Below are 20,361 nucleotides of genomic sequence, written 5' to 3'. Positions count from 1 at the left end.
CTGCTCTGCCCTGGTGAGGCCGCATCTGGAATATTGTGTCCAGTTCTGGGCCCCTCAGTTCCAGCAGGACAGGGAACTGCTGGAGAGAGTCCAGCACAGCCACGAAGATGCTGGAGGGAGTGGAGCATCTCCCGTGTGAGGAAAGGCTGAGGAGCTGGGGCTCTGGAGATGGAGGAGACTGAGGGGTGACTCATTCATGGGGATCAATATGGAAAGGGGGAGTGTCACAGGATGGAGCCAGGCTCTTCTGGGTGACAACCAGCGATAGGACAAGGGGCAATGGGTGCAAGCTGGAACACAGGAGGTTCCACTTAAAGATGAGAAGAAACTTCTTCCCGGTGAGGGTGCCAGAGCCTGGCCCAGCCTGCCCAGGGAGGTTGTGGAGTCTCTTTCTCTGCAGACATTCCAACCCGCCTGGACACCTTCCTGTGTAACCTCATCTGGGTGCTCCTGCTCCGGCGGGGGGGGTGGACTGGATGAGCTTTCGAGGTCCCTTCCAGCCCCTGACATTCTGGGATTCTGCGATTCTGTGACCGGACTACATTTCCCATGAGCCCCCGCGCCGCCGCCGGAAGAGGGCGTGCCGCGGGCCCGCGCGGTGGCTTGTGGGCTCGGCGGCGGCGGTGGTCTCCATCATGGCGGCTTCCATCTCGGGCTACACGTTCAGTTCCGTCTGTTACTACAGCGCCAACAGCAGCGCCGACCACGTAGGTACCCGCGCCCGCCGCCTCCCGGCGCGCCGAGGCCAGGGCGACCCTCGGGCTGCGGGGTTCGCCGCCCTCTCCGAGCAGCCGCCGGTCAGGCCCCGGCCGCGGGGAGCGGCCCCGCTCGGGCGCTGCCCCCTCGCTGTGGAGGCGGCTGTGGGGGTCCCGGCCCGGGAAGGGGCTGGGGGGCGACCTACAGCCCCGCCGGTGCCGCTGCTGGCGGGGCCGTCACCGCCCTGCGCGTCCCGGGCATTGCGGGGAGGGCCCGGGGGGGCAGCCGGGGGTGCGGGGCGGGCGGGAGGGCGGAGAACGGGCGGGTGAGAGCTGGGTGAGCCCTGCGGGGTGTCCGGCCCCGGGCGCTGAGCCCGGTCCCAGTGCAGAGCCGGGGTGTTGCTGAACCCCGCTGTTCTGGGGGCTAACTCATGGTCTGGTGGTAGTGCAGCAGAAAGCTACGAAGATATCGTTATTTGGAGCATCTTTCTTATGAGGAGAGGCTGAGAGAGCTGGTCTGTTCAGCCTGGAGAAGAGAAGCTGAGAGTGATCTTATCAGTGTTTATAAATATCTCAGAGTGGGTGTCAAGAGGATGGACCAGACTCCTTTCAGTGGTGCCCAAAGACAGGATGAGGGGCAATGGGCACAGACTGAAAAACGGGAGGTTCCATCTGAATATGAGGAGAAACTTCCTTCCTTTGAGGTGCCAGAGCCCTGAACAGACTGCTCAGAGAGGTTGTGGAGTCTCCTTCTCTGGAGACATTCCAACCCGCCTGGACATGACCCTGTGTGATCTGCTCTGGTGACCCTCCGTTAGCAGATGGGTTGGACTGTGTGATCTCCAGAGGTCCCTTCCAACCCCCGCCAGTCTGTGATTCTGTGAGCTTCCTCCTATGTTTCTGCACCAGGAAACAGTGCAGTGCTGCTTCACTGCTTACACCAAAAGCCCCTCATTACAGCTCACTCTCCTTCCTCATTTTGGGTGGGGATGGAGGATAAAAGGTGACTTAAAGTTATCACCTGAGTTTTATGATCCCTGGTATTGTTCAGGGTACAGTCCAATATCCATATGCAGATTTGGGTAAGTCTCTGTGGTTGTAAACTCTGCTTCCTGTTGGCTTTGTAGGAGCAGAGCAGCAGCGGTGCTGTGCATCACGCTTGGGCTCCTCCTCATCCTCCGTGTGCCTGCGTGGCTGGGACTGGAGGCAGAGCGCTCCATTATGTGTCTGTGTTTGCCTTGTATAAGTTGCGTGTTACCTACAGAAGCTTTTGGTAGAATATTATTTTTGGACAACCTATTCCTGTGGTGTTGTGAAAGGATGTTGGTAAATCAGACCAGCCTTGATAAACCTAAATCCCCTACCGCAGCTCAAATACTTCTTTCCACCTCATTTTTTCTTTTAATTCTTCCATTAAATGCTAAGAAAGTTACAATAAATGACTGTGCAGTGTTCTGGTTTTTTTCTATTTTTAGTCTTTTTTTTTTTTCTCCTTTGAAATTGTAGGAAGGATTTCTACTCGGAGAGGTGAGACAAGAAGAGACCTTTAGCATTAGTGATTCACAGATCAGCAACACTGAATTTCTACAAGTGATTGGTAAGTAATAAAATTTTGAGAAATTCTGAAAGAAGCACTGCTCGTATTTTCAATTTTCAGTACAACAATCCAGTAATAATTACTTCACTTGTGAGACCAGCACAAGGTGTTCCAGTCTTTCAAAATCAGATTTGGTACGGTATTTGTGTGTTTGTGGTTGGGATGTGAGGAAAAGGAATGGTCCTTTGCAGATGTTTAGCTACATTCTGTGGTGGAGAAATGATTCATTTGGTTTTTTGTCCTGCAGTGAGTTTTGTGATTGAAATGGTTGCCTAAATACAGGCATGTGCTCAAAATAAAATAAATGCATTGCTTGATCTACTAATACTGAAAGGGGACAAATTTCCAGGGGAGAGTTTGGATGAATGTCTGGTAGTTGATGACATCGTAAACTACCACAGCAAGATGGACCAAGGAATATTTGTCAAACAGTTTGCTTTATTGATAAGCACATGTACTTACTGTACAGCTGATCTGTCGTTGTTGTGGAAAGTGAAAGAAGATCTAAAATCTTGCTGTTAGTAGAAGCAGGTATTTTTATACATGAGCGAGATGCTGTTGTGTGTTTTCAGCTCCGTGGTTTATAGAAAAGAGTAAACTCCTGAAAGAAAATGGGGTTTTTTGGTATACATATGTATGACCTGATATTAAAATATGTATAAACCACCTTTAAAAACCCAAATGTGTACATACCTGGGTTTGTGGATCTGATACTAGATAACAACAGTGTCTGAATCAAGCTTAGCTAGTACACAAACATCTAGCAGTTGACTCTCAAATGTTATTTCCAACACAGAACTAAAGACTTCTGAAAGTATTTACTGTATTATGTTACATCTCAAGATGCTTGCCACCTTTAGGTAGTGGTGGCTGTGTGTACAAGAATCCAGAAGGTTAAGTAGCATCAGTTAATTACAATTAATTAATTGAGCTAAATTGCAAAAAAAATAAAGACAGGATTTTCTGTGCGTGTATATAATCACTGTCAAAGTACTGTATAAAGGAAAGCAGCTGGTAGCTGTGTCTGTTTGGACAAAACTAGACATGACTTCAGTGATAACTGAGCTTAGTTATTGTTGGGAAATGTAACAGAGTCATGTCAACAACTGCACCCTCAGCTGGTTTCATAAACCAAGTGTTTGTGGCATTAAAAATTATTCCCTTTTATCACATTCCTGGTTACAGTTATTTTCTGAAAAGGGAAATTACACAGAAACACACCCCCCGTCAACCCTGCCCTCATGAACTGAGATTGACAGTTTTATGGCGCTGGTGTCACAGATGAATTTTTAACATGCTTACGTGTCTGCTGTCTCAAAGCTTACTGGTGGTGTTTGAGTATATATTTGTGTATATAAATGTACTCTCTCTCTCTATATATAAAAAGTCAATGTGTAAAACTTAAATTTAGAATGATGGCCGCTTTGTGCATTCTGAGCAGCAGGCTTGTTGCTTCCTGTTTTTCAAAAGACAAGGCCTGTGTAGCGATGTCGAGAAGTCTGCATTCTCGGTAGTTGTAATCAATATATTTGCTGGAAAGAATTGGTCTAAGCTGGAATGGTTAAACTTACTGGCTTTGTTTAGCAAATCGCTTCCACAGATTTCTGTATGCCGGCGTGGAAACACAGGGTTGGTAGATTTTGAAACAATCCCAAATAAAGTAAGTCATTAACTGTAACAGCAGCATCATGAGGAGTTTTTGCCAGTGAAAATGTGCAGTTTCTCAGGCGATCCGCCTGCCGTGGATGTTCAGGGCCTTGTTTTGATAGTGGCTCAATATGCTGAGATGTTAATGTGTGTAGTCTGTTGTTCTGGGGAGCTGTGATCTGACTCCGCTGAGATTGAGCAGCCGGTGACGTTGGGAACAGCAGGTGGTGAGTCACTCGCCAGGAAGGAAGAGTCTAAACAAAGTTATTGCTAAACACTCCAGTAGGGATCTAATGTAAGAGCATGAAATATTATTGCTACATAAGTGCTAGTCTGAGCAAATACCATTTCAGAGAAAAGTTATGTCATCGAGGTATAATAATATCGATAAATGATAAGCTGTATTTGGTAAAAATCGAAGTAGAGGAGAACTTTAAAGTACTAAAAATGCCACAAAAAAAGAAGTTGTGCTTGGTGTTAGAGAGATAATGTGGATTGGATTTTTGCTCTTTTCTTGCTCTTCTCCAAGATGACTGACATGTTACAACCTCTGCTGCTTAAATAAGTGTCTTAGCATTTATTACAACCTTTTCAACAGAAAAATATTGGTGTGACTTTTCAATACTTTTTATATAACAAATTATAAATTGTAGCTAATCATTCCGGAGTGGCATTTAAACCATTTTCTCATAATATATTCTATTTGCCTTGCCTGGTTAAATATTCCAGTGTATAAAATCTCAGTGATTCCCTCCCCTATCCCTTTTCTTATTCATTGCTGCTGTAATAAACAGTGTATATGAATGTAAGGAAACTGTTGTGGAAAGATGTATCAAAATGCAAAAAACCCCCATCAGCCAACCAAACAAAAACATAAATGCCTTTGTGAGGAGGTTACAACCATAAAATAGTATCAGAAGTGTATCCGAGGCTCAGATGTATTTGTGTGTATCTGAGCAAGTGTATGTCTTGCTTACTGTTAAAATATTGTTCTTTGTGAAATGGCAAATCAGTAAGAGAAGCTGTTTTTTTCCCTATAGTGCTGTGTCATCAAGTGTTGTTGAGACATTAAGGGCAATGTGTGATCTGACACAAATGTTTATTTGCTCAGTATCTGCGATGTGGAAAGTTCATGCAAGATATGCCACTGTAATTTCTCTTTACCTTGCGCAGTTGGACATAATGGCTCTTTTTTGTTTGTTTGTTGTTGCAGAAATCCATAACCATGAGCCTTGTTCGAAACTCTTTAGGTAAGCGTTTTCTGTTGTATTCCTGTGTTGGCTGCAGAATTATAAAAATAAAATAGGTAGCTCACTGAAATATATTAGCATTACAAATGTACCTACCAATGTTTGCTCATCTGATGATATTACAGAAATACATGTTAATGGCACCAACAATGACAACGAATGTTAGAGTTTAGTTTCAGTAGCACATACTTTAGGTTAAAAAGGGTGCCGAGGTAGCTAGTACGGGCTTATTTCTGTCTCTTTGAATTTCCACCTCGTGTAGGTAGTGGAGGTAGGAAAGCAGTCAGATCAAATCATATCACTCTGATATTGGCATGAATGTCGAAACCAATTTAAATTATTGTGGTCTTAGTTTAGCCATGTGTGGTCTTGGGGGGTCTCAGAACACCTTACCTGCCCTAATCTTTGTAACTTGCTGGGCTAACAAGTTGGTTTTAGTTGTACTGACTTGCCGCAACTAATTATTCTGAAACTTTCAGCTTACTAGTTATTTTTGACTTCTGATCTGTGCTCCAGAATTAAAACTAAATATAGGTCTAACATATTCTACTTAGCAGCTTCCGTCTGTTTATATGTAGGTTTTCTCTATAGTCTTCATTTGTTACACAGTAATAGTTTCTAAATTGCTGTCTAGAAATTCCTTTTAGAAGGAATTCCCAATTAATCTCCTCCTGTCTTTATTTAGAGATTTCCAGCCAATTAAGATGGCACAGTACCTTATATATGATGATTGACATTAGTTACATTAGAGAGAAAAGCTGCAGTCTGTCACTTGCTGTCTGATAATTACAGAGTGCTTTTAACCCAGTGATTTAAATGCTGGAGACTCTGCACATCAAGATAATATCCCAGTGTCTGGTAGACTCTTCCTGATTCCCAGTGACGCTTTGTGCAGCGCATATCAAAACCGATCACGTTTTCTGCTTCTCCCCCGTCAAGAGACTGGTTGTGAGTAACTGAGCCGATGGAGGAAGGGGGAGAAGTCTGTGTTTCACTGTGTGCTTTCTGCACAAGAAAACGGAAGAATTGATTTACTTCAGAGCACAGGGGAAGCTTGCATCTCATAGAACCTTAATACCAGAGCGTGCTGTTGGTTTCTCGTTCTGTTAGTTGCGGCAGATGCTGATTTTGGGGCGTTCTACCTTATCCTTGTGACCTAAGTGTAGCCAGTCCGAGACCTATTGCTCATCCGCTCTGTATTCTTGTGAGCCGGCACTGCTGATGTTGGGTGTAACAGGCTCAGTTCCAGGGCTTTTACCAACATGTAGGAACTGAAAAAGAAGCAAAGATTTTAAAAGGACCAATTTCTCCATCTGTGCAGTTTTCAAATGAATGTGTTTCATTGCATACTAATTGCTCATCCCATAAGAAAACTATTCTTTTAAAGCATAGAGGAAAAAAATGGATATGCGCAACTTACAATAATGTATAAATATTGTGAACATGAATCGATTATGCAAATATTATATAGTATCTGAAATTAGTAATTAGTTGTAGTCTTAATATTCACAATAACTTGCATCTTGAAGCAAATTTTATTTCCACCCTTGTTTACCAGCCAAGTACTGAGCTCAGGATTTTTAAATTTTTTTTTTTACTTCCCCACACAAGAGTTGAGATCATAGACCTCTAAAGAGAGTGTTTTCCTGCAGTGCTTTAGGTGTTAGTGATATCAGCTCTTGAAAGAGACTAAGGACTTGGCAGGTGAGTCAAGGAGGAATCTATTCTTGCTGACCTCCATATAACTGTTTTGGCTTCAAGGGTCCAGTCATGTCGGTGTAATTGCAGGACTGGAACACAAGGAATTGGTTTGTAGTTGTACATAAAATAGCCCTGTATTCCTTTTTTCTTTGACAAGTAGGTCTCTTATTCTCAAAGGAGAGTTTTACACAGTGCTAGTCAAAATGAAATTACACAGTCCATTTATGTACATACTCTTTCTTGTAGGGGCTGGCAGCGAAATATTAGACATCAACCTAATGTGTGCAAGGAGAGCGTTTTAAAACTAAAAATTACAGGCATCTTGTATTTCATTACTAGTGGTTTAAAAGGGGTTAGAGTTTTTGCACCAGCTAGTCTGAGGCATCTAATTTGACAAAGGTAAAACTGTAGAAGTTGCTTTGTAACGTATAGGATGCAATCTATTTGAAGAACACTTGAAGTATAAACTATGTATAATCTGTGTGTGTGTAAAATGTATACCTACTTTTCTCTCTTCCTTTTTGGTTCAAGCTTTTACGACTATGCAGGCAAGGTTAATGAGGAGAGTTTGGACAGGATCCTTAAAGACCGAAGAAAAGTAAGTTTTTTATCTTTTCCTCCTCTTCTGGTCATTAGAGTCTACGATTAGCAGTTTTGGAAAACAAACAAGAAAAAGTAGTTAACTAGCAGAAATATTTTATTTCACAAATCTGATGGTTTGTTTTGACCCGGGGCTTATCTTCTACAGAAGTTGATGGATTTGTGGTGCTTAGGTTAAACTGGGGGCAATGTGTAAATTCCCTGAAGAAATGGAAAAGGTTTAAGTTCAAGTCTCTAAAAGTGAAGGGCTAGTATTAACTCACTCAAATTTCTCAAACATCTAGCATAATGATTGTGTTCTCTGCTGCTGAAACCAACAAAAATGTAGCTGATCTGCAAATCTGTTCCAAAGAGTTCATTCGAAAGAGTTGTCATGATATCGCCTTGAAATGAATTTGCCTCACAAGGTCTTGTTAGTGTCAGGGTTAATACAAAGTAGAGGTGGTTTAAACAAGAACTTTTTTCTTGTTTTATTTATTTTACAAAGCAGCAGCAAACCAATGTCGTTCCAGCTGCTTGTAGAACTACTCAGTAGTAGCAGAGCTCCCTGTCAAAGCACGGAGTTTCTGTCCTCTGCAGGTGACTGGAGTGTAATTTCCACTACTGCGAGTAAGCATTCCTACTGTGTGAACCGATCATCATTATGCAAAGGGTGTGATGATGGTTGCTCAATTGCTAATTGAATTTGCAGTCTTTAATTTCTCTTCACCTTACCCACCTGAGCTGTGGGCTTTTCCTTACAGACAAGGCTTAAGTTGAGGAGGGATCTTTAAGGAAGCAAGTCCTAAATTTGTGCGACTTCTGCATCTCTGATAACTGTAGTGTTGTTTTCTTGTCTGAAATGCTCTCAGAATAAATTCCTCTGTGTATACTAACATATTTATGCTTAGTGCAGAGGTGCTCTGTGTATTTATTGATATATACAGACATGTATTATACATCTTTATGCTGACGATGGAGTGAGTTTCCAGTCTCAGATCCTGAATTCTTTAACCCTATAACACAACAGAGCGTATTAAGTTCCACTTCACGAGAGACGAGGCAAAAAACATAACTAAAAACCATGTGTCTCCCACTGGTTTTCAGTTGAATTTTACTTTGTTAGGACCTACCTTGCAGGGATACTCTGGCAAGATACATTATCTGTGCTGAGAAAGGAGGCAAAACTGGAGAAATTAAAATTTGCAAGTGTCATGTGATTAAAGCACTACAGATTTAATGACATTAATTGTCATAATAACAAAAAAAGAAAGAAATACTACTGCCTGGGAACTAAGACAGTCTTGTATTCTCTTTCATTAGCAAATAAGCACATTTTACTACGTTCAGCCTAAGTAATTGTGCAGATTTACTATCAAAAGTGAAAAACAATGCTTCCCATTTTTTTTTTATTTAACACAGGAGTCATATTGTTTAATATGTAGAATCTGCTCTATTCCACTCAATGCAGTCTTAATGCATCACCACATGATAGTGCCTATTCTTGGGACTCTTCCTAAAGAAAATTGCTAACAATGTGTGCTTTTCATTAATCTCTTGAATTAAATGTTAGTTTACATGAAGTAAGGGAGTTTAATGCATGTGGTACTCAAAATAATAATTGAATTAGAATGGGTCTTATCTGATGTGCATAGGAATCTTTCACAATTAAATAAATACACCATGAGATAATTTTATCTCTGTATGCAGCAGATTGGTCCCACATGTCTCATGAACAGACGTGAATTTGTGAAGCACTGGGAATGTCTTACAAATCAGTAAAAGCGAATAGGCAGTTGAGATATTTAGGCTAAAGAAAACCCACATCTGCTGTGTTCGAAAACAGCTCAAGTCTCATAATTTGAAGATGCTCCAAGGTTCGTTGCTCAAATTAAGCAATTGGAGTATCTTGGAAGTGGGATCCTGCATGGCACTGAGGACATACAGGTGTTTGTAGCACAAGGTCGAGCAATTAATAGTCGTGTTGTAACAGGATGTCACTTGTTTCGGGTTATTTGATAGGTACAAACCTCTAGTAATTTGGTCAGATTTGATTGTAATAAAGCTATTGGCTAATTCACATGATACCACAGCGTTAGCAACTTATTATCAGAAGGTAAATGTGTATCTCAGCTAATACTTTCGTTTTTTTTCTGGTGTACTTTGATTACAGAACGTTATTGGATGGTACAGATTTAGGAGAAACACTCAGCAGCAAATGTCGTACCGAGAGCACATCATTCATAAACAGCTGACACACATTCTTGGAGTGCCTGATCTCGTCTTCCTTCTCTTCAGCTTCATTTCCACTGCAAATAACTCCACACATGCTTTAGAATATGTGCTTTTTAGACCAAACCGAAGGTAAATGATCTCTGCATGAGAACCAATCCTTTTTTAAAATTCTTATTGCTATTCTTTATACTATTTTGAAGTTTGTACAATTACACACAAAGAAGATTTTGTGTTTGTCAAATGATGTCTCGGTGTACAATTGTTAGCAATGACAGCTTTTCTTTTCAGTGCAAGTAATTTACAAATTACAGTTTAGTGGTGAGCAAAAAGTTCTTCTCAGTCTTTAAATCTTCAGACAACAAACCCAATATATTTTAAGAGAAATCAGACGTCAGTACCATGTTTCTTATAATAGAACTGAATGTAGCTTCACACTTCTTGTATTTGTGGTAGTTTGAACACACAATTAAAAGGCTCTAAGAGATACAAAGGTCCATTTCAAGGGAGTTTTTGATCTTGCGTTCATTTTGAACACAATTTCTAATATTCGGCAGCTTTTATGATAAACCTAACCCAGAGGCTTTAAAATTACATGAGTTGTGATCATAAGAGAAATGAGATAATATCAAGGCTATTGTAAATAATCTTTCGAATATGAATTAAGAAGTCTTTCTAAACTTTCTCTACAGGTATAATCAAAGGGTATCACTTACTATTCCTAATCTAGGAAACACTAGTCAACAGGAATACAAAGTTTCTTCAGTGCCAAATACTTCTCAGAATTATGCCAAAGTTATTAAGGAACATGGGTAAGGATTTTTTCCTTTGCTAATTAAGTATAGTCATGAAACTCTTATGCTCCTCACCTTCCAAAGAATAGTACAAATATGCATTTCAAGCAGGAAGAACCTCATTCTGGAGGAGGATGGTTGGTTCCTAGTGCACTTTTTCTGCTTAGAATCAAACCCTTTAGAAAACGAAAAGGAGCTTGGTGCACTAATCAGAAAAGCAGAATTAGGATGGGCGGTGATGCTGTGGGCCTGCTGACTGAAGGATTCTTAGTTGATTTTTTTTTAAATTATTTTTTTATTTTTTGTTTCCAAGGAATCTTGTGCGCAAGCTTAAAACTTGAACTCTGATCTGGAAGTGTTGAAGTCTTGTGTTTTTTTAAAGTCATTTTAGTTAAATGCTGTAAATGCAAAGTAGCTCTTCTGACTGTCAACAATGGAATTATACAAGCTGAGATTTCTGGACAAGTTTAATCTCATTCAAATGGGACTTTGTTATTACAGAAGGAATTTTGATTTTGAATATGCTGCTGTTCAAATTTTGATTCTTGAAAATATTGTACATTTTTAGCAATATTTCTAAAACGTGTTTTGTTTTATATAATGATAGACTGCTTAACAGCAATTCAAAGAGAGCATGAGCTAGAAGCTTGTGTTGTCTTTTCTAGCTAATGATTTCTGCTTTTTTTTTAAGTACTGATTTTTTTGACAAAGATGGAGTGATGAAGGACATCAGGGCTATATATCAGGTTTATAACGCACTTCAGGAAAAAGTACAGGTAACTTCCTTTATTTAATACTGGTCTGTATGTATGTGGCATGTTTTGTTTGTCCTTTGGTTAAACCAGGAGTGGAGGAGATGAAAATTTTTAGAGCTCATAAACTATTTATCACGAACTGTAGGAAAGTTAAGTCTGACTTAAACAGAAACTGACACACTTAATTATTCAATGTGTGCATTTGCAGTGGCTGCTGTAAAAGTGATTGATACAAATGTCATCAATTCTTTCTCTTTTGCAAGTAAGAGTGATTTAATGCTTAATGATTTCTGAGAGATGAGAACTATTTTTAAGAGTGTGTGTTGAAGAAAAGCCTTGCTGTAGGGTTTTGCACAGCTTTAAAGGCTTGCCTGCGTGAATTTAAAAACGACTCCAGGCTCTTGGTAGCATGCAGCATAGAGAGCTCCATCTGCTCAAACTTGTGAATGTTTTGTGCAGAGCATGAGTGAATTCTGCTCCAAACGTGACAAAGCATCTATCTGAAAGCGCCTTGAGTGTCAAATCTACTGAATGTAAGCTTGTCAATTCGCAGCTCGTCCCGTGTGAAGAGCAGCATAGCTGCCCTGCTTGGGGAGCACACACATCTGCTAATTGTGCTGCAGTCGCAGCTGATTTCCAGGCTTTCCCCTTCTGTCTGCCCCGGAGGGGTTTGTGTCTCTGCTCCAGCTCAGCTTTGCTGGTTGGCACATGGAGCAGAGAACAAGGATCATCGCTCCAGCCGCCCCCTGACCCTGCTTGCACAGAACTGCTGTTTCTCTGTGGAAGTTACTACTTTCCAAGCTGCCTCGAAAGACGAGTGACTTGCATCAAGAAGGCAGAGAGCTTTCATGCCAGCTTCAGGAGACACGAAAACTTATTTTCAGAGCTCTATCCCATCAGCTAATGGTGTTATTCTGTTACTGCCAGAAGTGCATGTATCCTTTTGTGCTCTTGCAGGTGTTTGAATTAGTGTCTGGAAGAATGGAAAATGTAACATCATCAGGGAGTTGTCTTCCTACCTGTTAAAAGTATGACTTGGTTGTATTTCACCATGTAAATCATGCTGCTGTATGTCAGTTACAGAGCTTAGAAGTAGCTTAGGTGTTGGCTAACTTGAAAAACATTTATCTTTAAAGTGACTGTTTCACAGAGAATGTTACAGGACTGGAAATAAGTTTTCTGGTAAAGCAGCTGAGACATGTATTTGCATTATTCACCAGTTAGTTGAGAGGGGAGTGTTTAAACTTAATAAACTTTATAAACAATTAGATACAGAACTGAAAGCATAGGTGATGTGTTTTGACTCTGTAGGTAAGATCACAATAGTAACCTTTTGGAGAAGAAACAGTAAATGGCTAGTGATTCACTGTTTAAGACTCATCAGTGCTTTGACAGTTCTGTACTTTTCAGAACTGATCATGTTTAATGATAATGACCAATACTTGATTTCTGAAGAAGTAGCAATATCCAGTATAACATGTTCAGCTTAAAAAAAAAAATCCATATTATCCAGAACTGGTTTTAAACTTAGATTCTTTTATGAAAGTGTCACCTTCATTTCCTAACCAGTATAGGGAAATCTTGGTGAAATATCTGTGGATATTGTTTATTAAATAAAGGTGTCAGTTAAGAGATCAGCTTGGGACAGTTGTCTCTTGAGTCAACTGTTTCATACCCCAATTCAAATTTGGTCTGGTACAAAAGTATGTACCTTTATGCTACATTTTAGAGCCATGGTACTATAGTATAATTATTGTGCTAACAACAGTGTATTTAAAATGTAAAAACAAATGAACAAGCAAACAAAGGAAAAAAAAAAAGAGTAAAAAAATAGAAGAAAAAAATAAAAGGAAAAAAAGTCAAGTCTCTTCCACTAAGTAGGAAGAACTAACTTTGGATCTTATTACAAATCTTCCTACAACGATGAACTATTTGGAAATGCTTTTCCTATCATGCAGTAGTTGGGAATTGGCAACAGCCAGTAAAGAAACCGATTTTCATGTTGAATATCATGCTCTGATATAGTTAACTCCTGTTCTTAGTTTTGTGCTGTTAATGGCTTCTTGTCTGGTAGTAGCTTTATTAATATTGTCATGGAAATGTTTGCTCTATTTTTGCAAAATCTTAGCATATCTTATGTTTTTCTCCTAGGCGGTATGTATAGATGTAGAAAAAAGCGAACGTGTTGTGGAATCTTTTCAAGCTGATGTAAACAAGTTAAAAAGGCAAATCACACAAAAGAAGAATGAAAAAGAACAAGAAATAAGTAAGTTGCCTTTTTTTTTTTTTTCCTCAGAAGCAGATGCTTTAAGAATGAAACACTTTGTGGAATTATTTTGAGTTGTAACTCATAGCAAAAGAAAAAAAAATCACATTGGGAAGGATACATGATGGATTTACATTGATTGATACCTGAAGTGTCAAAGTATGTGTACTGCAGATAGTTCTGTAGGAGTCATCCAGTGTTAGCAAACTCAAAACATAGAGACAAAATTGTAGAGAAAGAATGAGAAAGTTCTGGAAATAACACAGGAAAAGATTGGTTGTAGGAAAGGAAAAGCGAAGCAACGCCGGGAATGGAAAAAACAAATCTAAATGCTGGAGAGAGAGATTCCTTTTGAAGTGTCACATAGAAAAGGGGACTGTGGCTACAGGCCAGTAGCCATCAATGTTTTTTTGAAATCTTTATTCCGTTTCTACTCCCCAAGCCTATCCCCAAATACACGCTCAGCACCAATGAAGTGAGAGTTCAGAAAAATGAGTGCATAAGTGAGGAATATTGATGCAGATTGGCTGAAGTGTTGTCTAGATGACTTTGGACCTTGCAGGTTTTAGCGGAGCTATCAGGTTTTTCACCACTGATCTAGAGGAGACCATCCGCATTTCGTCCTCCTTTCCCACTTCATAGTTACTGGATCCTAATTTAGCTTTTTTTTTTTTGCTGACTTAGTGGTGAATGTAATTGGCATTGAAATATCACAATTCAGTGTTAAACTAAATCTTCCCAAAAGCCTATTTTGAAGTCATTCCTATCTTCAGGAGTACCTGCTAGGAAGTGGAAGAAACTATTTAAATGCAGAATATTGTTGGAATTTGCCTGCCTATTGGTGATGACATGGTACTTGAAATACGAATTTAATTTGTATTAATTTTAATTCCATGAAGCTACTGAAATATTGCCCTTCTGGCGTTGTGTTGGGGGGTTCATTTGGGGGGATGTTGGATCAGGTAATTCTCTGACTTATCTAAGGCAATACAAGCACAACAGTCTTCTCTTTCTAGTGAAGCTCTGCAGAAATTACAGTTCTGCTGCATTTTCAAGATATATATTAGTATTGAGTTGATTGGATTTAAGTTTCCATGGTGCAGATAAGTCCCATTAAAAATCAGTGGTTTTATTAGAGTTGATTCTACATTCTGTATTAATAGCGTGAGTTTTCATAGGTGTATTTAGGACTGGTAGGGAAGACCAGTAATAGGTATATGTTAGTCTTTTTTTTTTTTTGCTGCTCCATAATTTTCTGAATCATTGAGACCTATCGTATGAGCATACTTGGCTGGTTACCACACTGTCCCTCCTTCCTAAAAATGGAATATGGCTTCAGGAGACTTTTGCTTGGCAGTAGAAAGGTTTTGTGAAGAGCCTGGATATTTCCAAGGAGACATTGCTGATCTAATTTGATTTGAGAGTGTAAGGGAAGACTGAAGGTAAAGAGTACCCTGTTTCCTCAAAAATAAGACAGGGTCTTACATTAATTTTTGCTCCAAAACTTACTACTTTTTTACATGTATAGCTGCCTGGACACTATTTAAATTGACTTTTAAAATGAACTGTAACTAGGGCCTATTTTTGGGGTAGGGCTTATATTTCGAGCATCCTGAAAAATCCTGTAAAATCATGCTGGGGCTTATTTTCGGGGAAAACAGAATAGGAGCAGAGAACAGGCAACTGGGAAGTAATATTTTTTTTTTTAAAGTCATAAGCAAATTACGTATTTCAGCCAACACCTGTTTTTTTCATGTTCTGAAGTAAGAAAATAACCAAATTTTGTAATTTAGCTACAAGGTGTTTTTTATTATTTGTGTATCTTGTTATCTTAAGCTGTGTCTGAGACTAAAAGATCACCTGGATGGGTTAACACCCCAAACTGTGCAGTAGACACCTCTGTTGTTATGACTGCTTGTTTTTAATTTTTCCAGGCAGCAAGGTACTGTTATCATGTGAGCTTTTTAGATCAAACTGGGCTCTATCAGCCCATTTCTCTGAGGTTCTTCCTTCTCTGAACCTCCAAGATAAGGTAAAGAGCAGCATCAGCTACAAACTGTTTGAGAGCTGGAAGTGCCGCGAGTCGCCGCTCGTTCCCGCATGGCTGTAGATGAACTGGGGAACTGCTGCTACACGATCTAGCGAGACGTAGAGTCTCTAGATACTATCAGTGAGATGCAAACGCCGGACTGAGAGTTTATGCCGGAGCAGATAATCACATGAGAGGGCTGAAATGAGAAAACACGCAGCTTGTATCTCTGTAATATTTTTAGGTGCGAGTAGCTAAGACTGAAGCTGGCCTTCTGTTCTCTTGCTTTCTCATAATTGGGAGAATTTTCTTGTTTTCAGTGAGTTAAATTTTCCAGTTAATCGTTCTCTAAGCTGGAGAAAAAGGGAGCATTTGATTCAAATTCCTGCGGTAGTGTTGCTATTCTTACAAATTTTTGAATAACAGGTTTTTAATACTGTAGCGTTAAAGTCAATTGAGACTTTACTTGCCAGATCTCTTGAAATAATTTTGTATGCGTAGTAGCGTGTTCAGGGTCCAGTGAGGGCTGTGCACTTCTCACATGCCAGGAAAATTCCCATCACCGTTCCCAAATTGTGGACCAAAACCAGAGCGCTGTTGTGTAGCCACTCGAGGGAATACGTTGTTTTTATTACTGAAGAGATATCTAATTGACATGATTAAAGGAACTCTTCAGCCTTGATTTTTTTTTTTTGCCTTTTCCAGAAATCTGATGTTAGAGTAAGTAGAGCTGATACCGTTTAGTCTATCGGCAAGGCAGCTTTAAATATACCCGTGTCAATTCTGACAGATGTTTGGAGGTTAATAACCAGTTAGACACCAGTCAAAAACTTAAATCTCTCCCAGTGCTTAACAAACCTTCCTGCAAGGAAGTTTCTCCTCATGTCTAATGTGTATTGCTCTAGTTTAAGCTGCCTTCCGCTTACTTTTCCAGAGCAGCCTCCTGTGCACATTTGAAGTCTTAAACTATTTCCCCATCTTCTCTAATTACCCCAATTATTTCAGTCTTTCCTCTTCAGTCGTGATATCGTGACCTTTAACGAGCCCTTTTCTTTTGTGGAGTTTCTCCAGTTTTTCCCTATTTCTCAAGCGAAATAGATACAGTATTCCAGTAGTAGTCTTAACCATTACAGCACATACTGAAATAATACTTACCTGTTCCTCAACAGCTGACTGCACTTAATGCATGTTGGTATTTACAGTTTACATAAATCAGCAGTAAACCTGTGTTTCTTTTCTGCAAAAAGACATAACTGTTTCTCATCTTGCTGTTTGTGCAGTTCATTATTCTTCTGCGTCTTCCTTAAATGATTTTCCAAATCATCTCATTTGTTAAGATCGCTTTGAAATTCCTCTTCCAGTACCTTGTTATACTTCCAGCTATTACTAGCATAGTACCACCTGTGTTTTTAATAAGCATGTGCTGATTAAATTCCATAATTTAGGTGGTTAGTGTATTTCCAGTTCCAGCGCAGAGCCGTAGGAGCTTCATCTTGACTCGTTTTTCCAATGTGACTGTCAACTGTTGTTCTTTAAGCAGTTCCTCAGCTATTTTTTTTAGTCCTCATAGTGTTTATCTTACTGTCTGTTCATTATGAACCACGGAGGTGCTGTGAAGTCCTTAAAGGCAAGACATATCTGTGGCTTTTGGTCTTGCTTAGATTGTTGAAACTACCTGGACTGGAAAGAGACGCTGTCTTGAGTGGACAAACTTATTTATAGCAACTGTCTAGCTGTACCATTACTTAAATAAAAGTCAAATCATGAAAGTGGTGGTTTCACCCATTATATCTAGATTTTCACGATTGTGTCTGACTTTTCCAGGAAAAGTTTTAAAAATAATAATGTGGGGGAGGAAGACATGCTAACTTCTTTGCTGGTGTTCATGAGATTGTCCCCTGGCACAAGGGATGTTGTAAGAGAAAGTAGAGAGATGTGATTTTAAGTTGTAGTATCAACAGTAGAAGCTGATACTCTTTGATCAAAATTGAGTCAAGCTTTTGGTACTGGATAAGACATAGGTGGAGAAAAGCAGGTGTGACGAGCCCTAGTATCGCTACTTTTTGATGTGGGAAGGAACAGAGAAATCCAGAGAGATGATGAGGTGGAAAGAGCGACAGGTTATGAAAACTTCCTGTAGCTGTGTTTTTGGGGAACTTAACCTGGAGGAAATGTGCACATAAAAATGTAGCACGCTTGCACTTAGTTTATTCACTTTCTGGACACATTTTGGTTTTGAAATGGGATCGTGAGGATAATTAAGTTGCACTAATACTGATGAGTTTCATGGATGTGCTGCTAAATTTAGGGAAGGTATTATTTGTCAAGCTCAAAGAGTAGGATGTGGTAAAAAACAATATTTGACATGATTAGGGCTAGTGTGTGTCATTTGGCCACCAATAGGAAAATCAGAATGGCCAAAGATGAGTAGTGGAGACTGAGAGGAAAAGATCCAGCGCTGCAGCTTGGAATAAATGCCAGGGATGAACATTTCGTAATGACAACCCAAAAGCGGAGCGAACAGCCAAGGGCTGCGTGAGTGCGGTATGGTACAGCTAGCTTGTGTAAAGCACATTGCAAAGCATTAAGTACACCGATTTTTCTTTGCTCTTGTAGGAATGCAGCAAGCGATTTTAAGCAGGCAAATGCCGACAGATAACTTGGAACCCATGTTTGTTCCACGCATGTCCTACACTGGATTCGCTGTGGAAGGCTGCACGCTTGAAGATTCCGACGTCTCTGATCCTCCCCCTCCATATTCCGATTTCAATGCAACCAATCAAGAAAGTACTGTCGGGCACAGTCTCCTAGAAAGCAATGTTTTCATGCCTCGGCCTCAAGCAGTAGGTTCTTCCAGTTATGTTTCCACAAATGCAGGATTGAAATATTCTGGTAATGGAGCACCCATGCCTTCTTCCCAAAGAGCAGTTGGTGACAATGTTGACGAATCAGAAGACAGTGATTATGAAAATTTGCTTGAACCTACAGAGTCGTCCGACAGCGAATACTCACAGACAAGGGATTCACGACCTTCAGCACATCCTGATGGTGATTCCAGGAAGACTCAAGCATCTCAGATTTGATAGAGGGGGGAAAAATCCACGTGACACTGTTTTTTTTCATAATTGTTACAGAGATTTTGGGGATTTAACCTGGAGGAAATGAACTACACAGGATTACTGTGCACACAAAATGTAGAAGACTTGCACTAGATGGTTTATTCACCTTGTGATACATTTTGCAAGTTTTATAATGGAATCATTAGGATAATCAAGCTGTACTAATACTGATGAGGTTCATGGATGTACTGGTAAATTTAGGCAAAATGAAATTTATAGAGATCTTGTAGCTTTTGTTGCCGTATTTTCTTTAAGACAATAAATTGGGATGTAGTAACTAAGCACAGTTAGTCTACAAATAATGTTCTCAAATCAAAACTTACCTCTTGCACTATCATGCCTTGAATTTTCATTTTCGAAAGGGAATAAATATATCAGCCGCCTTCAAAATAGCTTTCTACGGTAAGCCAAATTGGCCTTTGCAAGCAAAGAAATTTTGATAATTCCGAGAAGCCTGATTGGAACAGATGTGGTCCACCTTCTTCGATCGGCATGCTCTTTTAACAGAGAAGGGGTTTGTTTCAACATTTTTAACGAGCAGAATGTGTGTAACACTTAAAATGATGGTTGCCTTTTTTTCTGTAAAGGGTCTGGGGGGGTGGGCTGACTGGTAAATCATCCAAATGAATGTCATAAATAGAATTATTCTGGTTTCGCTGGGTTTACAATGACTTTATGCCACACTAGCCTCATTTATTGTCTCATTTGTTATTTTAGCATAAATACGAAGTGCACATACAGGAGTAAATGACTGACAGAAGTAGTAAATTCCATCGTGATTGGACTTTGGAGTCTGCAAATTACAAACGTCAGAGACTGCTGCTTGCATTTTATTTGCATCTGAATATTGGATTTACGCTTCTAGATGAGTTATTTTATGTAATAAATAGGGGATAGGGTAGGAGAAGATTGTTTGGAAAGTCCCCTGGGTTTATTACCTCTCTTCCTCTGAGTGAAACGTGTAAATGATTATTTTCATTTGAATTACAGCTCTTGTCAGAAAATTGCCGTTTTGGATAAATGAAGTGTGGTATTTTTAGAGAATTTCATGTTTGGATGCACTTATTTTTATTTAAATACTGCTTGTACGCTAACGTTGCCCAAAATATGTGAAATCGTGCCACTAAGGATTTTGTATTGGACTTCATCCCTGATCTGTAAATGAGAAAATACACATTTTGAGATGAGATTATCTTAAGCATTTCTCACTTTGAGGTGTGAATAACCACTCCTTTGGTTTACACCCAGAAAAGCAGTCACTTAAAAGTTTATCAGATTTTAAAAAGACTAAAATTGCAGTTTGCGTTGTGTATGTAGGCAAAAGTCTGTTCATTACCCTCTCCTGACCTGCACTAAATTAAGCAAAATGACTTTGGAAAAAACCGAGATGTTAAAATTGCCGCTCTTTACCGAGCATTTCCACCTTTCAACATCTAGTGGTCTGTTTTAACTATTTCACGCTATTCTCATTAGCCTTAACTGGATGCGTTTTGTCCTGGAGTATTACAATCCGTTGCACAGAGAACTTGCTCTGGTGTCACTGCCGGTTGTCTGGAGCTCCCATGGTTCAGGGCTGGGTATGTCGAAATCAGAATTGACACGATGGCAACTACCGTTCTTATTTTTATTCCGCACAGAAACCTGCAAAATGTACATCTCTGACAAAGCAGTTAAATGTGACAATAAAATTTTATTTA

The 20,361-nt window shown here is 39.8% G+C and overlaps 1 protein-coding gene across 1 annotated transcript; it reads left to right on the top strand.

The window, feature by feature from the left end:
• The first annotated feature begins 618 nt into the window (after positions 1-618).
• ABRAXAS2 (abraxas 2, BRISC complex subunit) lies at positions 619-19,256 on the top strand. Its single transcript, XM_065638880.1, has 9 exons — positions 619-707; positions 2,202-2,292; positions 5,153-5,189; positions 7,422-7,488; positions 9,643-9,833; positions 10,394-10,513; positions 11,187-11,271; positions 13,402-13,516; positions 18,162-19,256. Exons 1-9 carry the CDS (start codon positions 636-638, stop codon positions 18,626-18,628), a joined length of 1,245 nt encoding a protein of 414 aa, XP_065494952.1. The 5' UTR covers positions 619-635; the 3' UTR covers positions 18,629-19,256.
• The last annotated feature ends 1,105 nt before the right edge of the window (positions 19,257-20,361 follow it).

The sequence above is a fragment of the Caloenas nicobarica genome, chromosome 7, assembly GCF_036013445.1.
Source record: "Caloenas nicobarica isolate bCalNic1 chromosome 7, bCalNic1.hap1, whole genome shotgun sequence".
Taxonomy (NCBI): Eukaryota; Metazoa; Chordata; class Aves; order Columbiformes; family Columbidae; genus Caloenas; species Caloenas nicobarica.
This window is presented reverse-complemented; position numbering and strand designations above follow the sequence as displayed.